Below are 25,624 nucleotides of genomic sequence, written 5' to 3' on the forward strand. Positions count from 1 at the left end.
TGCTCATGCACTCAAGGAGGGCACACTTCTTCAAGTCAAATGAGTGCACTCAAAGGAAGGTTGCTTTCTCAAAGGATGCAGTTCAGAAAAAGGAAGGGGAATGATACCTTAGGAGTGTGCTATGAACTCTTGGAAGGTGCATGGCGAATGTTGATTTTTCAAAGGGATACATTGTTATTTTCTTTGATAATTACATTTCTTCATTAATACATTTTGTTCACCCCATAGAATCATAACATTATTCAGATTTACTTCATTATTCATCAGCATATGCAACTATGTAGAAAGAACAATAACATCATCATCAATGCAGCGGAACATAAAGGAAGTCGGAGACCAGGGAAAAACCCACTGTGGGGAAAACCATTTCAAATCTTATTCTAATATATTTTCATCAAATTATTCAACAAAAGAGAGTACATTGATCCATATATTCACAACAACTAGAATATCCATGAAATGCATCTAAACATCAAAACTCTGATTCAGATAGTTGTAATGTATTGTCACTGCATGTAGCCTACTGCCGAACACTTATGTCACTAAGCAAAATATTTGATATACTAAAATCTCATCTTGGAGTCTCGGTCGCAGGGAGGAGGAGTTGTGTGAGAGACTATGATATACAGGGTCACTCTCTGTGAACTACAAAATAGTGACTATGGTAGTTTGGTCACTCCCATACCATTCTGTGCGAGCGACCAAGGACCAAAATGACCCAAACTCCCAGTTTCTCTCATGAAGACTTTGTGCTAGTGACCAAGGACCCAAATTCGCTCTTGATAACACTGTGTGCAAGTGTATAGAGACCCAAATGCTCATTTCTATGCTAGCCACTTTGAATCAGAAAACCATATTTCAGTGTGAGCTTCATCTTGAAGTTTCGGACCCTTGAGCAAGCATTGTTCGTCAAACCTGTGCAAGCCAAGACAAAATATAAGAGGAGAAGAGAGTTTGATGTATGTCCAAATGAGCTTGAGGTATCTTCTATATATAGGATTCCATGAGGGTCCACTTGACCTTTCCATTGGTACATGTGCATAGGGCCAACCTAATCTAGAATATATGTATGAATAAAATAATTCAAACTCAACTTCCGCTTGTCCAAATGAGGTGATATTTAGGTCTATTTTGGTCCTCTCATAAAGAGGAATATGATTACATCATCATCTCCATCAAATGAGTAGTCCAAAGTTTAATTTTACCACAATTACATATTTTTGACACTCCCTCTCAAGGAGGGAGAATTCCACTGGCCAATATAGAACCATCGATCAACATGACATACGACCCATCTCAAATATCTCATCATCTCGAATAATCAATGTACATCTCTTTCTTCTTCCTGCTTATCTATCTATTGTTCTTGCTCATATGTTAAATATTCTCGAATCTAGAAGAAGAAGAATTTTCCACCAGAGGGAAGCTTAAGCTCCCACCCTCTATTCATGGAGATACAACCCGAAATCTCAATCATCGGGCTACTACCCAGAATATATGTCAGCAAACTAATACCTAGAATATCAGTTAATGGAATACTTCCCAGAATATTAGTCGATGGGCTATACCCGAAATACAGTTAACGGACTACTACTTAGAATATCTGTTGACGGGCTACTACCTGGAAACACCATCAAGCTACTACCCAAAAATATGTCATCAGGATTCTACCTAGAAAAGTCATCAAGGTACTACCTATAAATATGTCATTAGGCTACTACCTGGAAATTTCAATGGGCTACTACCCGAAATATGTCATCAGGCTACTACCTGGGAATGTCATCGGGCTACTACCTAGAAATGTCATTGGGCTACAACCCAGAAATATGTCATCAGGCTACTACTTGGAAATGTCATCAGGCTACTACCCAAAAATATTTCATCAGGATACTACCTAGAAATGTCATCGGGCTACTACCCGGAATAATGTCGGGCTACTAGGAAATATCGGTGGGGAGTCATATCTATGACCTGCATCATCATTGGAGAGCATATCATCAGGGAGCACATCTCAACCTGGAACCACATCAGGGAGATTCTACTCAACCTGAAATATCATGGGGGAGCTACTACTATGACCCCATATCGAGCAATAGGTGATATAGGGGAGCTACTACTCAACCCATCCTATTTCCTACTGATCTTCCCATCAATGACCCTGAATAGTCAAATGGTAGAACACCTGCATCATAATCCTATTTTGGGAAGGAAACACGACTTACCAAAGGTAAGGATATTATGTCCCCAAGCCTCCTCAACCGTTGGTCGGACAGAGAGGGATAATCCCAACAAGCCCAACTTGTGGGTATGATGCCAACTAGGGTATACTCTGCAAAGACCAAGATACAGTGAGCTACTAATCCAACCCTATGGGTAACATATAGGGGTGATACCCTATTTTCTAGAGTTACCTCAACCCCAGGAGCCCTCTATCTCAACTCCTCACCTTGGGAGCTCAAATAGGGGGTAAGAGTATGGCTCAGTGTCCTTGGTCAATGCTACTCTCATCAAAATCATATCATCGCACTTGTATCAAGTAATCATCATCTATTAGTAGAATATGTCACCTGTTTATACAAGACATCAAATCAAGTATCATGTTAGAGCGTAAATAACCAGATATATCACAAAAGGATAGCATAATCATCCTCCCTCTCAAGGAGGTTCCAACCACAAGCCTAAGCTTGTCTCACATAGCTACACTATCTCAATATATGAGAGTATCGTAGTCCCAGTGATATATATATGGGATTCTCTTCCAATTGGATCGCACTCTTTATTAATGCAATGTATCCATGTCCTATTCAGATCATGCTCATACAACTCTCTAAGGAGGTCCTTCAACCTCCTCATAGCTAATCATGCTAGAAAAATCATACCCAACCTCGGTTGTGTCACGGACCTCTCATCATGTCATATCTCATACTAAGGTAGCACTCATATGTGCTCATCAATAATCAACATCAACATCTCCATATAGTCATATATCATAAGAATATCTCAGACCAAGAATAGATCATATCATGCAAACATCTCGAAGGATTCTTAGCGGAAATGTGTATGAATTGGCTTAATCATGAACTTATTTAGGTTCTATGCACATCATATAGATGGATGTTCAAAACAAAACATCAATGCTTCAATCAACTGTCAAATGCCATGTCAAGTTTAACAACATCTTGAACTTTGAGTCGAAGTGTTCAAGGATTTGCATTTCCAATTTTCAATGCTTCTTCAATAGTTTCACAATATAGATTATCTTTTCCCAACTTCAAAAATCTATTCATCATGCCATGATACATTACTATGAGCTTCAGAATCCATCTCCCTCTTACTTATATCATTAGAGGATCTTTACCTGACAATAGCAGATCGTCAGTATATAAAAATAAAAATCAAAATCAAAGTCATACCTTGGAACACTTCTGAGGTAAAGACTTGAATCAACACATCATCTGGCTTCGTCAGATAATTTTCAATGCAGACATACCTGAAATGGGGGAGCTTGCTTCATGTAATGCTCACTGCAACCATAACACTTTACCATACCATCAGTCTTTCATAAATCCTTATTGTGCATAAAATCATCTCATCAAATTTTAGAAACCATATCAATACTAATATCAAAAGTCATCAATATCTTAGTGTCAATTCTTTGAACCAGATGATAGGTAGGGCTTTCATCAAGTCATGAAATCATCTATTACCATGCCAACAAGTTGTCATCAACCATGCAATATCAATCAAGTCATTCTCATAATATAAGTCATAGGTAGTCACTATGCTCATATATCATTGTCATCGAGGAAAATCAGCAGTCATCAAGTCAAAACATTAGACGTCATGTCAATATCCAAATTTTCTATCAAAGTAAGATCTATAGTCCAAGACATATCTCAATCATTGAGTCAGAGATCTAGGTCATCATAAAACATCATACAGCTCATATATATCAATCAACCAAATCATTACAAACTCTTGTAGCACAAACTTCAAATGTAATGACATATATATATGTCTGTCATGGTCACCTGCAAACATTCAAACTTCCCTGCTTTCAAATCTTTCAGATGTCTACTACTTATCTGTGGAACTAACATCCTCTAGGTGAACATCTTCATTCAGAATTCAAACAGCTTCAGAAATATTCAGATGATGGTTAACTATAGTCAAACCTCTGGTCACTCTCATCAAGTTAGCATGGGTGCATATTTAGCTGCTTGGACGCTACCTAGGCCTTAGCATGCATGCGTCCAAGGACGAGTATTCCCAATTCTATGCATGTGTCTAGAGAAGAAACCCTAATTTCTGTATAGGCTTCAGATCTAAGATCTTGCTACAGATCAATAATGTCAGATGCACATAAATCATATTCCAACAATACAAAATGCAAATAGTAATAAGAGTAAGAATCTTGAGAAGAGATTCTCCCTCTAACTGGGAATCTACTTCATTCGACTTCTTTCATGTCATCAACATGTCTTTACTAGATTCACGCAACATCAGATCTGTTAAATCATAAAATAAAGCATATACCCACCATGGTCATAACATGCTCATGTCAACTAATGCATCATGACATCACTCTTTCATCAAAGGTTAGATTCACATGATAGAGACAATGGACAAGTGTGACAACATACTTCAAATATCATGAACACAATATCAAGTCAATCCATCAAGTTAGGGCAATCAGTGTTACGATATTCCATAATTACTTTCAAAGACATGACCACGATTAATAAGAGATCTAGAGTATCAATCTCATAGTTATATTCATCAAGGTTACCATATGACCAAGTCAGGTCATTCAATTAAACTTTACCAAATCAACAAGAGTGTCAACATACTTTCATCATATTTGTCATAGGCATTATCAGTATCAAGGAGGTAGCCTTTTATAAGAGATCCATCCTATATTATGCATGTCAATTGTCAAGAGTATCATTTACTAGATTCAAGGTACTAGCCTTCTTCACAGAACCAGAATCTCCAAAAACAACATATGTTAGCCAAAAAAACAAGGCATGTCACTATATCCAAGATTAGTAATAAGTAGCCTCATAGAATCAAGAATATCAACATGATCAAAATATTCAATACTAGGTGCACCATTTCATCATAGGAAACATAAATCCAAATCTCTTTCATATGAAAGCATGAGCCATTTGCGAAGGAGACATTATCAACATACCATGAGGCTTACCTAGTCATCCATAGCATTGAAACAATATACCTTTCATACCTTGTAGTGTTCAAATACATGTTCACCTTCCCATAGGCATCTTGTAGTGTTTGTCACCTTTTCATCAAGTGCCTCTTTACCTCTTTCCAGATCTAGCTTTTATTTTTCTGCATATCAAATGATCTTTAAGAGGGATCCACTTATCATATCTCATAAAGGAGGTTAGATACATACATATACTCAAATATACATGCAGGAAGTATAAGCAATGATCAAAAAAATAATCATAATAATCGTATCCATAAGTCTAAACAAGAGTAAATACACAAAGAAACATCATAAGTCAAGGAGTATGTATCTTCAATAAGAGGTTATTCTCTCCCTCTTGAACTATCCTTCAATATTCATAACTATCCATAGTCCACATAAGCTATTACCTTCAATCAACTTTATCAACAACCGGCCATCTATGGATTCATCAAATATGTCCCAAGTGCTTGAGCATCTTCATATAAACCATGCTAGAGTTTCATTCGTCAAATCTCAAGTCTTTTCCATAGACTAGGATTTCTCTAAAACCCTAACCATCAAATCCTTATGGACTAACTACCTAGGGTTTCCTTCATGCCCTAGGATTATTTTAGGTCTCCACCATCCTCTTCTTTCTTCCGTCAAAAGTGTCTCCATGGGAGTGATCCCCATGGCTTTTCTTCAACCCAACTCTGATACCATGTTAATTTTTCATAGGGCTACATTGTTCTTTTCTTTGATAATTGCATTTCTTCATTAAACGCATTAAGTTCACCCCATAGCATCATAACATTATTCTGATTTAATTCATTATTCATCAGCATATGCAACTATGTAGAAAGAACAATAACATCATCATCAATGCAGTTGAACATGAAGGAACAATAGAAGAAAAGCATGCACACATAGAGACACCAAGATTGGTCGGAGACCAAGGCAAAACCCTTTCAAATATTCTTCTAATAGATTGTCATCAAAAGGTTCAGCAAGAGAGAGTAGAATGATCCATATCTTCACAAAAACTAGAATATCCATGAAATGCATCTAGACATCAAAACTCTAATTCAGATAATTGTAATGTATTATCATTGTCTATAGCTTGAGGTCGAACACTTCTGTCACTGAGTGAAATCTTTGAAATACTGAAATCTCATCTTGGAGTCCCGGTCGTAGGGATGAGGAGTTGTGAAATCAACCATGATATACAGGGTCACTCTTTGTGAACTGCATGGTAGCGGCTATGGGAGCTCGGTCACTCCAATACCATTTTGTGTGAGTGACCAGGGACCAAACTGACCTAGACTCCAAATCGCTCTCATGAAGACTTTGTGCTAGTGACCAAGGACACAAAGTTTCTCTCATGACCACTGTGTGTCAGCATCCAGAGACCTAAATGCTCAGTTCTGGGCCAGCCACTTTGAATCAGAAAACCATATTTCAATGTGAGCTTCACAGTGAAGTTTCAGACCCTTGAGCGAGCTTCCTCTGACAGACCTGTGCATGCCAAGACAAAATATAAGAGGAGAAGAGTGCTTTGTGTCCAAATGAGATTGAGGCCTCTTCTATATATAGGATTCCATGAGGGTCCATTTGACCTGTCCATTGGTACATCTACATAGGGCTGACCTAATCCAGAATATATGTATGAATAAAATAATTCATAACTCAACTTCCACTTGTCCAAATGAGGTGATCTTTAGGTCGATTTTGGTCCTCTTTGAAAGAGGAATCTGATGACATAATCATATCCATCAAATGAGTAGTCCAAACTGTAATTTGACTACAATTTCATATATTTAGCAGTTTCAAACAATGAGGGATTATCGATCAAGGCTTAAGAGTGTGCACATGCGCTTCTTTCCTCAAAGGGTTCACTTTGCAACCAAAATTTGTATAAGTATGTAGGATCGAACAAGGAGTGAACACAATGAGTTTATACATAAAATCATGTGTGACACATACCAACTCATCAAGAAAACTTATAAAAGCTTGAACAATGATAAATAGACATCAAAGCACCTTTTAACATACATTCCCCAAGTACAACATGCAAAGTATGTGTGATTGTGACCAAAACGTGTCATTTTATAAAAAAAGGTGTTTTGACCATGATATGTGCTAAGGATGTTCCAATCAATGCGATGACACATAAGGATGACCAAGAACACTTGAAACACATAGAATGACTTGAAATGACACTTGACAACCAAAGAAACACTAGGTATGACGATGAAGTAGGCTTCAAAATTTGAATGTAGTGAAATTTTTGGAGGGTGTTGTAGAAACGACAACACTTGGAGACACACTTGGTGAGCTTGAGCTTCTCTATTTAGGAATAAATTTTCAGTTAAATCATCAGCCCTTCAGGAGGCATTGAGTCACCAGTCAGTTTATCTTGAATTCCCCTTTTCGACCTAGTTCTATACATAGTAGCTCACTCTCTTTGACCTAGTCATATCAGGAGAAAAAGTGTTTATCTTATGCCAGTAGACCTAGACAGTGCCCCAACAAAGTCGTTTGCTTCACCTCCCTATGTAGGAATCATTTATCCTCTTTCACCCTTTATCTATTGATTTAATAGGATTGTGCATCAAAACTTATTATTTTCAATGGGCGAAAGAGGGATCCCAAATTATTGAGAGTAAAAGAGGTTTCCCCTTCAAAGAAGTATTTTATAACCTATGATATAGGTTTTCTTGCTTTAAATTTTCCCCTTATCCCTTTTCTACTATACTGGACAAGCTTTAACACACAAGAAGATTTATACCAAGTTGAGTAGTCTAGATACTAGCATAGGTGCGGATCTAATAGTTCCCTCAATTTTTTCCCTTTGGATGTATTGTATTTTCCATATAGACATATATCAACCTATGGAATTTTCTTAAACAAAGAAGGAGAACAAACAGATAGCCAACCATTGTGGTTGTCACATTCTCTCTTTCATTCCACCACAAATTCCTTTTGGGCCATGCATTTTTCACACAAGGTCTTATTTTTGTACAATGACCAAGACACAAATCATGACAAGAAAAGACTAATAAAACACACACATATGACTCTCACTAACAAAAAGAGAAAGAAAAAAGACAAATTGTATAGGAAGCTCAGCTTGTAGGTGCTATTGATAATAATGTTTCAAATCTCAACCATTTACGGGAAGGGAGTCAATCCTCCCATCTAAATATTTTAGCTTAAAGGTATTATGAACAAGATTTTATTCAATGGTGAAAGGGCCAATCCATAGAGGTTGTAACTTCGTGTGTTTTCCTTTCCCTTCATGGGACTTATCCCAATTCAATACTAGGTCACCCACATCAAAACTCTTAGCCCCTGCAAATTTCTTGTCTAACCATAGCTTAACATAGTTTTGGTGATTGGAAAATCTCTCTTTGGATTTCAGACTTTCTTCCTTGAGTCTAAATAAAGTAGGTGTCCCATTCTAAACCAGAAGGTAAGGTCTACCTTGGGACTCTTGGGAGAGTTTCAAGGCTGGGAGATACAAGTTCGAGGGAAAGATAACTTCTTTACCATAAAATAGAAAGTACAGTGAGATCTTAAGGGAAGGCTTATGAGTCACACGGCTAACCCATAATGAACTTGTCAAAGTGTTGTGTCAATTCCATTGCTCAGAGAAGATGGTTTTCTTGATTATGTTGACGAGATTTATACTTGTCAATTCAACCAAACCATTTCCCTATGGGTAATAATTAGATTCATTCTTTAATACAATCCCATTTTCTAATCTGAATTCATAAAGTTTCAATAATGAAAACTAAGTCGCATTATCAAAGGCAAGTGATATTGGAATGCCAAACCTAGTTATAATATTCTATCTCAAGAAATGGATGACTTCCTAGTTGGTTACTTGTCTTAAGGGAACTGCTTCTGACCACCAAGTAAAATAATTTTTCTCAAGTCCTTTCCAACAGTTTTCTCAAGTCCTTTTATATAAGGGGCTCAATGTTGAATGAACTTTCCTTAGTTTTTGTTGGAAAGGTTTTACCCCTTCTTTTATGGGAATAACATGTTGAATAAAACAAGTATCATATGTCTTTAAGTTGTTGTATGTCCATGCAAACAAATCATAGTATATATTGAATAAGTGAATGAATTCTCATCATTATTGTGGAGAACAACATGTGTCGAGGTTTACATACTTTGGATCCTCTTGAGTTCCTAGATTGACTTGTTCAGACGATAACTTGGAGCTCTGAGTCTTGGTATTGGTTGGTCCTATGAATCGATTTTGCAGGTCATATAGATTTTCCAAAGACACCACACCTTTAGGCATAGTAATTACTTTCATCGCTTTATATGTCTCTTGCATAACCTTGTCGTGATCATCCTCTTTTATGGTAGCATCTTTGCACACATTTGCATTAGACATGAATTGCAGTATCTATTGGTTGTCATTACAAATGTAAAAATTAGTGAAATTATTAGGAATAGAGGGTTTATATATAATCTTAATAGAAAAACCATTTCTTAATGGTGACATCCTAGTGGCTACATTTGCTAATGCATCTATTGAAACATTTCTAAGCCTAGGAACAGAAATGATATTAAAAGCTTTAAAATAATTAAGTAGACACCATACTTCTTGTTGGTAGTTTTTAAGATTTGGTGAAACACAGTGGATAATATCTCATACATGATGAGTAACCACCTTTGATTCACCAATTACCTTGAGAGACTCTAACTTTAGATTGATGGCTTTCATTAGTCCAAGTATGAGTGCTTCATATTTGGCAGTATTATTTTTACACTCAAACTCTAAACGACATGAATGGATATACTTCTTATTACATGGGTCTATAAGTACACAAACATATCTAGAGTCATCCTGCGTCTTTAAACCATCAACGTATAAAATTCAAATATTGTTAGCTACTAGATTGATTCTTCTACTATTATTACTATTAATATGTACATCTATATTACAAGATTCATTTGCACCAACTGGAGAACAAGGAAAGAGCTCCAACTATTTATTTGGTGGGACGGGTGATGGTTGTTCTTGATAACACCCTTGATCGATTTCTAAGAAACAATTTCCAAATATTAAATTAGTAAGGAAAATAGGCTCATTGTGGCCCTCAAGTGGTGTCACAATGTATTTTACGTATGATCAATTTTCCACTCGAATATGGTTATTCCTTCCCTTATATGGAAGCCATAAATGTTACCAATCTATAGTAAAATAGCCTTGTAATTTACTAGACCAGTCTCTACTTAGGAGTATGTTGTAGGCTTCAGGGATGTCCACAATTACAATATTTATATATTGATGAACTCAGTGATCATATGATAGTCTAATAAGAACAATCATGAGTTCACCAATAGCTTGGACAAGAGATCTGTCTAGTTGAATGATTTGTGCATCATTTTTTTCCCATTTAGCATTTATTTTCTTAGCAATAGACAATGGAATTACATTCACAGATGCATCAGAATTGACTAAACAATTATGGACATTGTAATTAAAAATTTAAATAGTTAAAAAAATGGAGGGCGCAAAGTGTTAACATCTAATGTTACATCATTAACCACATATTCAAGTGAACTAGAAGACTTACCAAACACCTCTTGAGAGGTAGAAGATCTGTCACCTGACGAAGGTTTTGAAAACACTTGGACAAGTATTTCAGACTAGTCTGCTATCTTTGTGAGCTCATAGATGGAAATATTGGCTTGAGCTCTCTTCAAATATTCAACTATGTTATAATCGATTATTTCACCTTTAGCAAGCAGTGTTGAAATGTATGGAGGAGTATATTTGTTTGACACTTCCAAATTGATGGACAAAATTTTGTTGTTGGAGGAACTGTTCTTAGAAGCAGTTGCATTTATAGACTTACTTTGTGCATTCTGAGCAGGATTAATTAGTGGTGAGATTCTTCTTAACAATTTTTCTTTCAATTTCTTCCTTGTCACCTCCTGTTCATAAATAAGCTCTTGGCTCCTCAAGTTATATCAGCCATTTTTTTCTAAGGAGGGGCTTCAATTTGTGGTAGTGCTTTAGCACTTTTCTTGTCAGTATTAAGAATCCAATCAAAATCATTCACTACATTTCCAATACACGTACCTTCTTCATCCACTGCAAGTTTTTATGTTTCTTTTATCTATTCCTATGGTTCATCTGCTAGAAATGAATCAACAATGTGTTCAGTTAGAGCATTCATGTTATGGTTCCATTGTGGGCATGTCTTCTCTTAATGATATTCCTAATGAAAATAGAAATAGTTATCCATACCCATACTTTCAATATTCAACAAAACATTCAAACTCTGGGCAGACTTGGCAGGCTTAGTGTTGTTGTTGTTGTTATTCCTTTGGAATGGGACATACTTGGGAGGCTTTCTACCAGTGGAAGTCTTGCTTGACCTTCTCTTTAATTCTGAAATCTCATTGTTAAGTGTCTTCATTATCATGGTCAAGTTTTCAATATCTAACTAATCCTTTTCTTTAGCCTTACTTGAAGAAGGTTGACACTTCCCGCTAGTTTCCTTGAGTCTTTAGATTCATTATCATCAGTAACCCCAATAGTGCACAATTCTTTCTCCATGATGATTTCTTCTACAAAGTTTAGTTTCAATGTTTCCTTTGCATCTCATTTGATGAAAGAGTAAATGTTGGTGGGCAAGGAAGTTATATAATAGTCAATAGTGACTAGATCGTGTGGTTGCCTTCTCAAGGGAAACTTGTTCAATATGCGATTGAACTTTTGATTGACTTCCTTTACTTTCTCCTCTCCCCCCATCTTATTATTTCTGAGTTATATCAATAACATGGCCAGAGTCATGTCATCAATGAATTTCTCCAAAAGTAATTGTTTAATTTCCCTCCAACTATGGACTGAATTAGCAGGAAGACTATGGTGCCATGTTGTTGCTCTACCTTCTAATGTAAAAGCGAAAATCCTATAGGAAACATCATCATACCGTGCCTCTAACATCTGAAAATGCATGTAAAAATCGCCAATGTGATCTTCTACCTATGTCTTCTTATCTGAATCAAAATTTGATAACAACGTTTCCGGATGTTTGGGCATTTTATGAAGGTTATCTGGAAGAGAAAGAGGCCCTTGATCCATCCAATCCAGGTCTTGGTTGGCCATGTCTTTGTCTTTGGTTTCCTCCTCTTTTTAGAATCTAAGGAGCATTCTCCTTCACTGTATAAACCATCATTGAACTCAAAAGCAGCTCCTAGTTGTTCTTTGTCAGAAATAACAATGTCTTCCTTGTAACCTTCATTAATGGGTGGAAGTGGCTCTTGTTGAATTGTATCTTCAGAGGATTCTACTAACTCTTCAAGAATGGAGAAAAAAAAATCTTCCATTGATGCAACGAGTACATCGGTGCGATTTGTTTCTTTCTTTTTAGGATGATGGAGGCGATTATGAGCGACATGGAGTAAACCAATATCTTTTGCAAACTGACGAGTTATAGGTCAAAGTGCTCGAACTTATTCATAACTGACCTCATATTCCAACTTTGAAATAGATTTAGAATACCTTCCTACTTTAGGAATAGGAGTTGGAATAATGCTAAGAATATTACTACCCTATCCAAAAGAAGAATGATTAGGATGTGTAGCGTTATCAGCCATAAAAAATTGGATGCCCTCTTTCTAGCATCAAAATGTTGACAGTGCTAGATACCACCAACATACAGTCAATCTCCCCAATATGAGGTCCCAATCAAACCTCACACTATTTGGTGTAGGATTCCCATACAGAATATTTCCCGGTGTACGATGAGCATTTTCGAGACAAGCTTGGACTTGTGGATAACTCGTATATTGAGAGGGAGTGGGGTTGGACACCTAATTCTCCTTGTGTCATGTACTTTGACCAGGACTAATAGTCATAATTCAAGTACATGAACACGGATAAGGAGAATGGTGGATTGGATCAGCATTATTGATAGACATTCTTGAGTCATGAGAATTTTTTAGACAAGCTTGGACTTGTTGATAACTCCTCCTAGATTTAGAGGAAGTGACGTTGGACACCTAATTCTCCTTATGTCATTTATTATGACCAGTACTAACAGCCATAAGTCAAGCACATGAACACGGATAAGGAGAATGGTCGATTGAATAAGCATCATGGAAAAACATTCTTGAGTCATGTATTGTGGCCAATTAGGATTAACACCCTAAGTCAAGTACATGGACTCTGTTAAAGAATGGTCAGGTGGACTGACATTTCCTTTAGAAAGTAGGAAATTGTCCTAAGGATGACATACTCTAGTGAACCTAGGTGGAGTATGTGCCACAGAGAGGCAATGTGGTGTCATATTGAATGCCTCCCATCCAAACCATTTCCCGGTGGGTAATAATTAGATTCATTCTTTAATACAATCCCATTTTCTAATGTGAATTCATAAAGTTTCAATAACAAAAACTAAGTTGCATTATCAAAGACAAGTGATGTTGGAATGCCAAACCTAGTTATAATATTATATCTCAAGAAATGGATGACTTCCTGGTTGGTTACTTGTCTCAAGGGAACTGCTTCTGACCACCGAGTAAAATAATTTTTCATTGTTAAAATTTATTTGTGTTGCTTTGACAAGAATGGAAAGATTTCTTCGATAATGTCTAGGACCCGTTGTTGGAATCATTCCTCAACTGTTATTGGTGGTAGTGCGGCGATTGACCTCTAATCTCAACAGGTACATCCCTAACAAGATGGGAACTTGTGAACATAAGCATGATCACATTTGAATAGAGTGGGCCAATAATAACCAGCCCTCATTACTTTGTGCATAGTTGTGTCACCCGCATGGTGACCACATTCCAGTCCATCGTGTAAGTCTCTAAGTACCTTCTCTATGTCTTGTGGCTCAAGGCATCTTAGTAGGGCACCGTTGTGCTTTCTAAAAAACACTCCATGAACAAACTAGTAAGATGGAGCTTTTAATCAAATTTCCCTCTTTTGTTTATTCAATAAATGCAAGGGAAATGTGTCATGCTCTAGAAATTACCGTATATATGAATACCATGGTGATGTAGACATGGAATGAGGAACATGTTCAACATTGTACATTTCTATTTCCTGCTCCCAACCTTAAATATCTTGCTCGGGATCATTTCTTGCTTCGGCTGCTAGCTAACAAAGGCCATGACCCTTAATGGTATGAACTAGTTTAAAATCTATATCATATTCTTGTAAACAAGTCATCCAATTTACCCTCTTCTCACCTAGCTCCTACTGCACAAAGAGTGTTCTTATTGTTGTATGAGGTACAAATATGATCATGTGAGCTTTTAAAAGAGAGGGCTTGAAGTATTTGACTGCCTTATACACAAATACACTTGTTTGTCGATGGCCAGATAGTTTAGCTTTCAACCCTGTAAGCTAACACTCATGAAAGAAATAGGTCATTAATTTCCTTCTGTGTCTTTTTTATTCAATACGACTGCAATAGATGAATCGAAAGCAAAGGTATAAAGAAGGAAATATTTTCCATAATCAGGACTAAATAGTGTAGGTGCATCAATGATATCATATTCAATTTGAGCAAAATAATCCTCTTCCCACTTGTCCCATTTGTAAGTCGCATCTTTCTTAATAATCTCCTGTAAAGGCTAAACTATCTGAGAATAATCAAAGATGAATTTTCCCAGGAAAGTAATATTTCCTAAGAAAGACTGCATATCCTTCTTATTTACCGGGAATGGGATTTGTGTAATGGATTTGACCCTCTCGGGATCAAATTTAATTCCAATATTCACAATGGTGTGCCCTAATAGAGTCCCTTCTAACACACCAAAGATGCTCGTCTTAGGATTGATGGAAACCCCATATTTATGACATCACTCAAATATTTGTTTCAAATGGCATACATGATCTAGTATTCTTTTGGAAAACTTAGTTTCATCCTCCAAATAAACAACTACACTCTGATTGATAAGGCCACGAAAAGCGATGTCCATCGCTCTTTGAAATGTAGCACCAACATTGATAAGTCCAAATGACATTCTTTTAAAAGTGAATGTTCCCTATTTGGTCCTGAAGGTGGTTTTCAAACGATCTAGTTTCACCACTAGAACTTGATTGTAACTAGAGAAACCATCTAGCAGTGAAAACATCTTAGACCCAGATACTGTTTGGAGGATATGTCCCATGGATGACAATGGACAATTGTCTTTATCATATGCCCAATTGAGATTGCAGAAATCTACACATAACCTTATCTCATCGAAATTTTTTCAAACTGGGACAAAATTTGAAACCCACGTGGGAATGTCTGACTTTAAAAATGATTTGAGCATCCAGCAGCTTTCTCAATTCCTTTTATATGAAGGGCTCAAAGTTGGATTAACTTTCCTTAGTTTCTACTGGAAAGGTTTTACCCCTTCTTTTATGGGAATAACATGTTGAATAATACAAGTATCATATGTATTTAAATTGTTGTATGTTCATGCAAACAAATCATGGTATTTCTTGAATAAGTGAATGAATTCTCATCATTCTTGTGGAGAACAACATGTACCAAGGTTTACACACTTTGGATCTTCTTGAGTTCCTAGATTGTCTTGTTCATATGATAACTTGGAGCTCTGAGTCTTAGTATTGGTTGGTCCTCTAAACCAGTTTTGCAGGTCACATAGATTTTCCAAGGACACCACACCTTTAGGCATAGTGTTTCTTTTCATCGCATTAGATGTCTCTTGCATAACCTTGTCGTGATCATCCTCTTCTATGGTAGCATCTTTGCACACATTTTCATTAGCCATGAATTGCAGTATCTGTTGGTCCTCTACAAACGCGAAAATTAGGGAAATTGTTAAGAATAGAGGGATAATATATAATCTTAATAGAAAAACCATTTCTTAATAGTGACATCCTAGTGGCTGCATTTGCTAATGCATCTATTGCAACATTTCTAAGCCTAGGAACAGAAATGATATTAAAATCTTTAAAATAATTAATTAAACACCATACCTCCTGTTGGTAGTTTTTAAGATTTGGTGAAACACATTGGATAGTATCTCATACATGATGAGTAACCACCTTTGAGTCACCAATTACTTTGAGAGACTCTAACTTTAGATTGATGGCTTTCATTAGTCCAAGTATGAGTGCTTCATATTTGGCAATATTATTTGTACACTCGAGCTCTAAACGACACAACCATATCTGGAGCCATCCTACATCTTTAAACCATCAACGTATAAAATCCAAATATTGTTAGCTACTTGACTAATTCTTATACTACTATTACTATTAATATGTACATCTCTATTACAAGATTGATTTTCACCAACTGGAGAACAAGGAAGGAGCTCCAACTATTTATCTGGTGGGATGGGTGATGGTTGTTCTTGATAACACTCGTGATCGATTTCTAAGAAACAATTTCCAAATATTAAATCAGTAAGGAAAATAGGCTCATTGTGGCCCTCAAGTGGTGTCAAAATGTATTTCATGTATGATTAACTTTCCACTCGAATCTGGTTATTCCTTCCCTTATATGGAAGCCATAAATGTTACCAATCTGTAGTAAAATAACCTTGTAATTCATTGGACTAGTCTCTACTTAGGAGTATGTTGTAGGCTTTAGGGATCTCCACAATTACAATATTTATACATTGATGAACCCAGTGATCATATGATACTCTAATAAGAACAATCCTGAGTTCACCAATAGCTTGGGCAAGAGATCTGTCCAGTTGAAAGATTTGTGCATCATTTTTTTCTCATTTAGAATTTATTTTCTTAGCAATAGACAATGGAATTACATTCACGGATGCATCAGAATGGACTAAACAATTATGGACATTGTAATTAAAAATTTAAATAGTTTAAAAAAAAAAAAAAAAAAAAAATTAATAATAAAAAATAAATAAAATAAAATAAAAAAATTGAGGGTGCGGAGTGTTAACATCTAATGTTACATCATTAACCACATATTCAATTGAACCAGAAGACTTACCGAACACCTCTTGAGAGGTAGAAGATTTTTCACCTCGTGAAGGTTTTGAAAACACTTGGACAAGTAGTTCATGCTAGTCTGTTATCTTCGTGAGCTCATAGATGGAAACATTGGCTTGAGCTCTCTACAAATATTCAACTATGTTATAATCGATTGTTTCACCTTTAGCAGAGAGTGTTGAGATGTATGGAGTAGATTTGTTTGACACTTCCAGATTGATGGACAGAATTTTCTTGTTGGAGGAACTGTTCTTAGAAGCAGTTGCATTTATAGACTTACTTTGTGCATTTTGAGTAGTGTTAATTAGTGGTGAGATCCTTCTTAACAATTTTTCTTTCAATTTCTGCCTTGTCACCTCTTGTTCATAAATAAGCTCTTGGATCCTCAAGCTATATCAATGATTTTTTTCTGAGGAGGGGCTTCATTTTGTGGTGGTGCTTTAGCACTTTTCGTGTCAATATTAAGAATCCAATTAAAATCATTCACTACATTTCCAATACACGTACCTTCTTCAGCCATTACAAGTTTTTATGTTTCTTTCATCTATTCATATGGCTCACCTGCTAGTAAGGACTCCATAATGTGTGCGGCTAAAGCATTCATGTTATGGTTCCATTGTGGGCATGTCTTCTCTGAATGATATTCCTAATGGAAAGAGAAATAGTTATCCATACCCATACTTTGAATATTCAACACAACATTCAAACTCTGGGCAGACTTGGGAGGCTTAGTGTTGTTGTTGTTGTTATTCCTTTGGAATGGGAAATACTTGGGAGGCTTTCTACTGGTGGAAGTCTTGCTTGACCGTCTCTTTAATTCAGAAATCTCATTGTTAAGTGTCTTCATTGTCTTGGTCAAGCTTTCAATATCTAACTAATCCTTTTCTTTAGCCTTACTTGAAGAAGGTTGACACTTCCCGCCAGTTTCCTTGAGTCTTTAGATTCATTATCATCAGTAACCCCAATAGTGCACAATTCTTTCTCCACGATTATTTCTTCTACAAAGTTTAGTTCCAATGTTTCCTTTGCATCTCATTTGATGAAAGAGGAAATGTTGGTGGGCAAGGCAGTTATATAATAATCAATAGTAACTAGATCGTGTGGTTGCATTCTCAGGGAAAACTTGTTCAATATGCAATTGAACTTTTGATTGAATTCCTTTACTTTCTCCTCTTCTCCCGTCTTATTATTTCCGAGCTACATCAATAACACGGTGGGAGTCATGTCATCAACAAATTTCTCCAAAAATAATTGTTTAATTTCCCTCCAACTATGGACTAAAATGACAGCGAAACTATGTTACCATGTCGTTGCTCTACCTTCTAAATTAAAAGGGAAAATCTTACAGGAAACATCATCATACCATGCCTCTAACATCTGAAAATGCATGTAAAAATCGCCGATGTGATCTTCTACCTTTGTCTTCTTATCTGGATCAAAATTTGATAACAACTTTTCTGGATGTTTGGGCATTTTATGAAGGTTATCTGGAAGAGAAAGAGGCCCTTGAGCCAACCAATCCAGGTCCTGGATGGCCATGTCTGTCTTCAGTTTCCTCCTGTTTTTAGAATCTAAGGAGCCTTCTCCTTCACTATATAAACTGTCATTGAACTCAAAATCAGCTCCCAGTTGTTCATAAATAACAATGTCTTCCTCATAACCTTCGTTAATGGGTGGAAGTGGCTCTTGTTGAACTGTATCTTCAGAGGATTCTACTAACTCTTCAAGAATGGAGAAAACAAATCTTCCACTAATGCAACGAGTACATCATTGTGATTTTTTTCTTTTTTTTTAGGATGATGCAGGATATTATGAGCGACGGGGAGTAAACCAATAGCTTTTGCAAACCGACGAGTTATAGGTCAAAGTGCTCAGACTTGTTCATAACTGACCTCATATTCCAACTCTGAAATAGATTTAGAATACCTTCCTACTTTGGGAATAGGAGTTCGAATAGTGCTCAGAGTATTACTACCTTGTCCAGAAGAAGAATGATTAGGATGTGCAACGTTATCAGCTATAAAAAATTGGATGCCCTCTTTCTAGCATCAGAATGTTGACAGTGCTAGATACCACCAACATACAGGCAATCTCCTCAATATGAGGTCCCAATCAGACCTCACACTGTTTGGTGTAGGATTCCCGTATGGAATATTGGTATTGGTAGATCAAATGACAAAATATGTTCATTTTTTCTCTCATTCTCATCTTTCTAAAGAAAATAGTGGTAGAAGCATTTTTAGAAACAATCCAAAAGCAACAAGTAATATTGAAGATTATTGTAGGTGATAGAGATCCAGTTTTCACTGAAAATTTTTGGATTGTAGTATTTTCTTGTTTGGGTATTCCATTGGCTCACAACTCATCCTACTATCCTCAATTTGATGGAAAACTAAGATTGTGAATAAATATTTAGAAGGATATCTACATTCTTTTGCATTTGCTAAACAAACACAATGGGTCAAATGGTTTCCCTTGGCAGAAAGTGGTACAACAGATCTTTCCATACTTATCAAAAATTTCCCCACTTATGGCATTTTATGGATATCATCCTCTATCCATCACATCACGCTTGAAAGGCACTCTAAAGGTTCAAGTTGTAAAGAACAACATACAACACCAACAAGAGGTTTTCAAATTATCGAAGTACAACTTGGTTATAGCACAAAATAGGATGAAACAACAAATAGATTAGCATTAAAGTGAAAGGGAATTTGAAGTGGGGGATTGGATATTTGTGAGACTACAACTATATAAACAGATGTCCCTCAAACAACAAACAAACAATAACTTAGTATTGAGGTATTATGTCCCCTATAAGGTGTTGCAGAGATTGGAAATATGGCTTGCAAATTTGGAGTTTCCTCCATCTTCATGTGTACAACCAGTCTTCCATGATTGCTTAAAAAAGGTAATGGATAACAAGATCTCGGTCCAAATTATTTACCAAATACTCATGAAGGGAAAACCATGCTAGAACCAAAAACAAACCTAGAAACAAGGATTAAGCATCTTAAAAATCGTGCAATTATTAAGTATCTAATCAAATGGAAAAACCTACCAACAGAAAAATTGACATAGAAATATGAGTTGTTCATGCAGAAACACTAGTATATAATCAAGTGTTGAGGACAACACTTGTTTAAATGGGGGGGAGCATGTTAAGCCTTACGTAAGCCCGATGTTAACCCTAAATCTCCTTAATAATCCCTATATATTGAGTGATTACATTTATATTGTTATGTATGCTAGAACCTTTCATGGTCTCATTTTGTTATAATTATACCCTTTGTCTCCTATACACACTAACTAATCATAGTCTTAGGATCATCAAATATTGTCTTATACATTGTATTCATCGTAAAAGAAGGTTTCCTCAAAGGGAACTGTAATTATTAGTTTCCCATCATTTTTAAGGCGCAAGGTTCATAAATTTTTTTCCAAAGTAAAATGTTGTATCATCTTTTATTTTAAGAGACACAAGGAATGGTGCATTCAACAAGTGCCTTTATCAACATAAAACCATACTAAAAAGGAATTGTCACCAACCCAAAAAAAAAAAAATAAAAAAAAAAACAACAACAACAACAACAGCAAAACTTAACATATTATACGATGTACCTATTTTGATCAAAGGTATTATGCCACAAATGAGAAAGAAGTAGCATCTTAGAGATGCTTTCTAGACATGTTAATAGCAAGAGCTAACGCACTCAAGAGCGTGACACTAGTGGAATTAGTTGTAAATCAGCCCCTGGCGAAGTGAGGAGACTTCATATTTTTTATGTTCAATGATCACCCACAACATTACCTGTAAATACTCTATCCTTTTAGCTACAACAGCAATGACTACAAAGTTTTCTTTGTACACGTGAGGGAGATATTTGAGAGGAAAGGCATGTATTCACATGGAATTTAGCTTAGTAAATTTACAAGGATATTCTTATGCAAAAATGCAATGTCGTTGTTCTTATTTTCCTTTTTTCTTCTTTTCTCCATTTGTTTAATAATATTTATATGGTCACAAAGATTGCACCATGGTCAAGTGCAGTGGAATAACGAATGACTACTAGCCTAAGAAAGTTTTGGCCACTAGCGAAAGGAAGCTTACTATCAATGGGGAAACTGAAATTGGCCATGAGCTAGCATAGTTTGACATTTTCTTCAATGTCATTACCTTGCCACGATCACAGGATGCCATAGGCATTCATAAGAAAATGGATAAGCTCATATCTATCAAAATTTGCAAACTAGTAAACAATAACTATAATGATAAATTACTAAATAGTATGCAATTAAGAAAAGTGTCATATATAGAGTACCTAAGAGACCAACTATCCTAAGCAACCCAACCTTTCATCAATATAGTTAATATGACTTAGAACAAGAATAAAATAGATAAAATTTAGGTTTTTAATTTTTCAAAATTTTAATAAGAGAAGAATGTTTGGTTATTCAGTGTTTCTATCTCACGTTACAACAATGTTATTGAATGCTCATACCATGATGCAATGAAGCTTGAACTTTATAATTGGAATTTTAGAAAGATTGTCTAGACATTTTTAGAACAATGCATGTAAATTAAAATTAAACTGAATGTAATGATTGAACATCAAATATGTCATTGATTAATTAACCAACCCAATGCCAAGGAATTCTAAGCAATGGATAGCCACTAAATGTGTGAGAACATATGGAGATTTTACCCACAAATAAAATGATATTATTAATAATTAACAAATGAACACAAAAGTACATCAATGAGACTAAAATGGAGGCAAGATCTTCTAAGGAGAGCAACTAGTGTGATCAAGTGTGCAGACCTGACAAAATGACAGCATAATTGCTAGACAACCAAAAAAAAATGACTTTGGAGATGAAATTTGCAAATTACATGTATATGGGCATACAGTTGTAAGCCCTGGTTAGGCATGTGTACCCCTACATGTAAAATCTTGGAGTAGACCTAGGTGCTAGGGGAGAAGAGCATATGGATTTTCCTAGTGATGTTTAAAAGGGGGAATGTTAGGGTAAACTTGACTTTGTGAAAGAGTCAAACTTGTTAGATACACAGTATATGGCTTTGCAGGCTTGGGGTATTAGAGCCCATGGATTACATTGCACCTCAGTTGTGCAGAGGGCTCACATGGTGGCTGGACCAAGATGATGGCTGCCTGACTGCTTTTAAATCAGAACATGGTTGTTTTTAAGCCATAAGATAGTAACAGATCTATTGTTGACTGGTTTTCTCCCATTTAAAGTTTTCCAAAATCATGATATGTATATTTTACTGTATTATTACTATGTATACCACTTTATCATCATTTCTTTTGTATTGTTTTTATTACCAACAAAAACTCACGATATTTTACTTTTCATTTTCATTTTTTCCCGAACAGTGAATTATATTATTTAATAAAAAGGGCAGACTTCATTTAACAAGGATGACAGACTTTTTAATAAAAAGGGCAGACTTCATTTAACAAGGATGACAGACTTTTTAAAAATTAAAATAGAAAGAAACCCCAATTTCTTGGTTTCCATTTTCACCTTTTCGGATAAATTATTAAATGTCAATTAGTTCTTTTCTTTTTAATAAAGATGGCAGAACGGCGGTTATTTTTATGAAGAATGTTAAATATTGTCAAGAAAAATTATTAAATGCCAATCAGTTATGTTCTGTTCTGTTCTTTTCTTTTTAATAAAGATGGCGGAATGGCAGTTATTTTGATGAAGAATGTTAAATATTGTCGAGAAGAATTATGAAGAATGTATCTTCCATATTCATCATCTTTTTTTAACCATATTATTCCATCACACATGCATTCCAACCTCCGTAGAAAATAACCTGCATAAAAGATATTTTGAAAACGGAAGCCAAATCTAAATAAACTTGAGGTCAGACTGCACAATTTACATTTAGGATCCGACTTCAAATAACACAAAAGTAAAGATCAGGCTTCGGCAGTAATGACGAGGAGTAGATTAAGCCATTAAATTACCAATAACTGTCTCCGACTTCAAATAACACACAAAAGTAAAGATCAGGCTTCGGCAGTAATGACGACGAGTAGATTAAGCCATTAAATTACAAAAAACTGTCTCCGGATAATAAATATTACTGCTCGATGATGAAAGTATTACAACTTTGAAGAGTTAGGGGCATATTGTTATGGAGGATGATCATATATAAATAATTTATAACTTAACAACAAAAGGGTCTGTATCAGATAATTCCATCAAAGTATATATGCTCAAGTGCATTACCATTTGCACAAATACACTTGATTTCATCTGTACCCAACTCCTGCACCTTCGAGTAAAATTACCAAAAGAATGAAATGCCCCTCAAAATAGCAGTTACCCACTGACTGCATCACCCGCTTCAACATTAAAATTGCTGCATACTCTTTGTGTTGAATATCTCCTGCTCCTTCAGATGCTGCTAAAACATTGCAAGACGGGCTTGTAAGTTAACTAAACCAGCTGCTTTACGTGACAGAACAAAACTTAATTGAGAGACATAACGATCTATGCGGCTCCCAGGTTGATCAATTTCAGTGAGAAGCTTCATTTCCTGAAGAATGAAATAAAAATGTCAACTACAAAGTTAACAAAATGCACACAAAAATTCTGAGATTATTCCTAGTATTCTTGCCAAAACCTTTTTTTTCCAAACAAATTATATACCAGATGAGCGAAGTTTCAAACAACCGAAATAAACAGCATAAATAAACCAAGTAAATACTATTTTCCCCTCTGAAGCATGACAGAGCTTGACAATTAAGCAGAGCTAAATCCATATCAGATTAAAAGGACCGCTGAAATGGGAAACGAACATGGAAAGTTTCATGCTGATGCACCATTCTTAAGAGGTTAACCATGCCAAACAATCATATTGCAAGCAAGCACTGTATGTTCCTTTTGAGGTTATATATAGTTATAATAATAACAAAGCATGCATTTAAATCATATCAAACCATCCACAATTGAATGTCGGTGCTATAATGGGTTCAGTAATCTTGTGGTTGCACGACAAGAGTCAAGGGTGTGAAGAAGTAATTTCAATAGAAAAACACATTCACATACAACTAGCAAGTATTTCCATTTTATAAAACGTAACAGTACAAGAAAGGATTTTCAAATATTCTTTGCATTAACTGAACTCGCAAGCACATATAACAATCACTCAATATGATGTTCATATATTGGATTATGCTGTAAGAAATATTATTGACATTAAGGAAAAGTGAACGAGTACTACTTAACAAAGATACACAATAAAAAAGCAGAAACAGAATAAACAGGAAATAAAAAAGTGAACGAGTGATTTGGCGAAAATATACCACAAAAAGGAAGAAACAAAGATTAAAATTTAAAACAAAAACAAAAAACAAAAAAGGAAAAAATCATCATTTCAACAATTATTTCATAGGATGCCTCTGGTTTGTTCTCAGTTCAAGAGAAATGCAATCAGTAACTTCCATTGCCATCAGTATCCTGATATAGAAACTCACATCGCGTACTATTTCCATCGTATCTTCAATTTCCTTCCTGTGGGCAGTTATTAAAGCCTCCTCTTGCTTCAGAAAATCAAGAAAAACAAATATTAGTCTTAACTTAGCACAATCACCTAGCCGAATAAGAAAATAAAAATGCTTTCAATAATGCATCTCTTTAGGTAGCATCACCCAGAACATATAGCTAATATAGTAATTAGATATGCCATTATAAAACAACAGACCAAACAATACAGTTACTTTAAAGGATACAGATGTGCCATCCATAAATATTCTCTCTCTAAGGAAACATACCTCCAGTATTGCATTTATGCGCCCATCATATACTGTTGACTCAGTTTCTTCCTTGTGTCTCACAGAAGCAGCACTCGAAGCAGATTCATCAATATATTGCTGTTGTCGGCTATAAACAGCACTGGAGACATCAGGTTTGATGTCTTCTTTAGATTGCCAGTACACCTGCTTATCAGGTCTTTGTTCTCTTGTTACCTTCCGGCCAGTTGGAGAAACCATTTGTGCCCAATTTTCGTCATAGACATCATTGGATTTTGCAGTCATCAAGGATAATTTCTGACCACTAACAGAGCTACCACTCTTTTCTCTTGAGTTGGATCTATCTATTTCTACAGAATTTGAGGTCAACCCAGTTTCATTTCTGGTATTAAACGAATAATTTGAAGATACATTAGAAGAACGTCCATCCACGTCTCCATTATGACCATAATACGGTGGGCTTTCCCCTGGTTTTCTAGGAAAATATCCAACTGAAGCCTCGTGATTATAATCAGAAGACTCCCCAGAAGTCACAGGAAGCAAAGGTTGTGAATCCTTGGGGGTAGAAGCTGCACTGCTTACAGTTTGATCCTTTTTACTGTAGCTCTTTGAAAGTCCTTTGACCCTGCAGTTCTCCAGTCACACATCTGACCATTTATCATAGGAAAGAAT

The 25,624-nt window shown here is 35.8% G+C and overlaps 1 protein-coding gene across 1 annotated transcript in view; it reads right to left on the bottom strand.

Moving 5' to 3' along the window:
- Positions 1-23,597: 23,597 nt before the first annotated feature.
- Positions 23,598-25,624, bottom strand: part of LOC149190051 (kinesin-like protein KIN-13A) — a 68,556-nt gene continuing 66,529 nt past the window's right edge. The window contains exons 6-8 of the mRNA XM_089410421.1: positions 24,974-25,577; positions 24,677-24,742; positions 23,598-23,736 (exon numbers count right to left, since the gene is read on the bottom strand). Coding sequence (XP_089266547.1) covers positions 23,605-23,736; positions 24,677-24,742; positions 24,974-25,577 — 802 coding nt within the window. The 3' untranslated portion in view covers positions 23,598-23,604. The remainder of the gene's footprint in view (positions 23,737-24,676; positions 24,743-24,973; positions 25,578-25,624) is intronic.

The sequence above is a fragment of the Pinus tabuliformis genome, chromosome 3_1, assembly GCF_031772625.1.
Source record: "Pinus tabuliformis cultivar Carrire ecotype Pingquan chromosome 3_1, CPIR1, whole genome shotgun sequence".
NCBI classification, from domain to species: Eukaryota; Viridiplantae; Streptophyta; class Pinopsida; order Pinales; family Pinaceae; genus Pinus; species Pinus tabuliformis.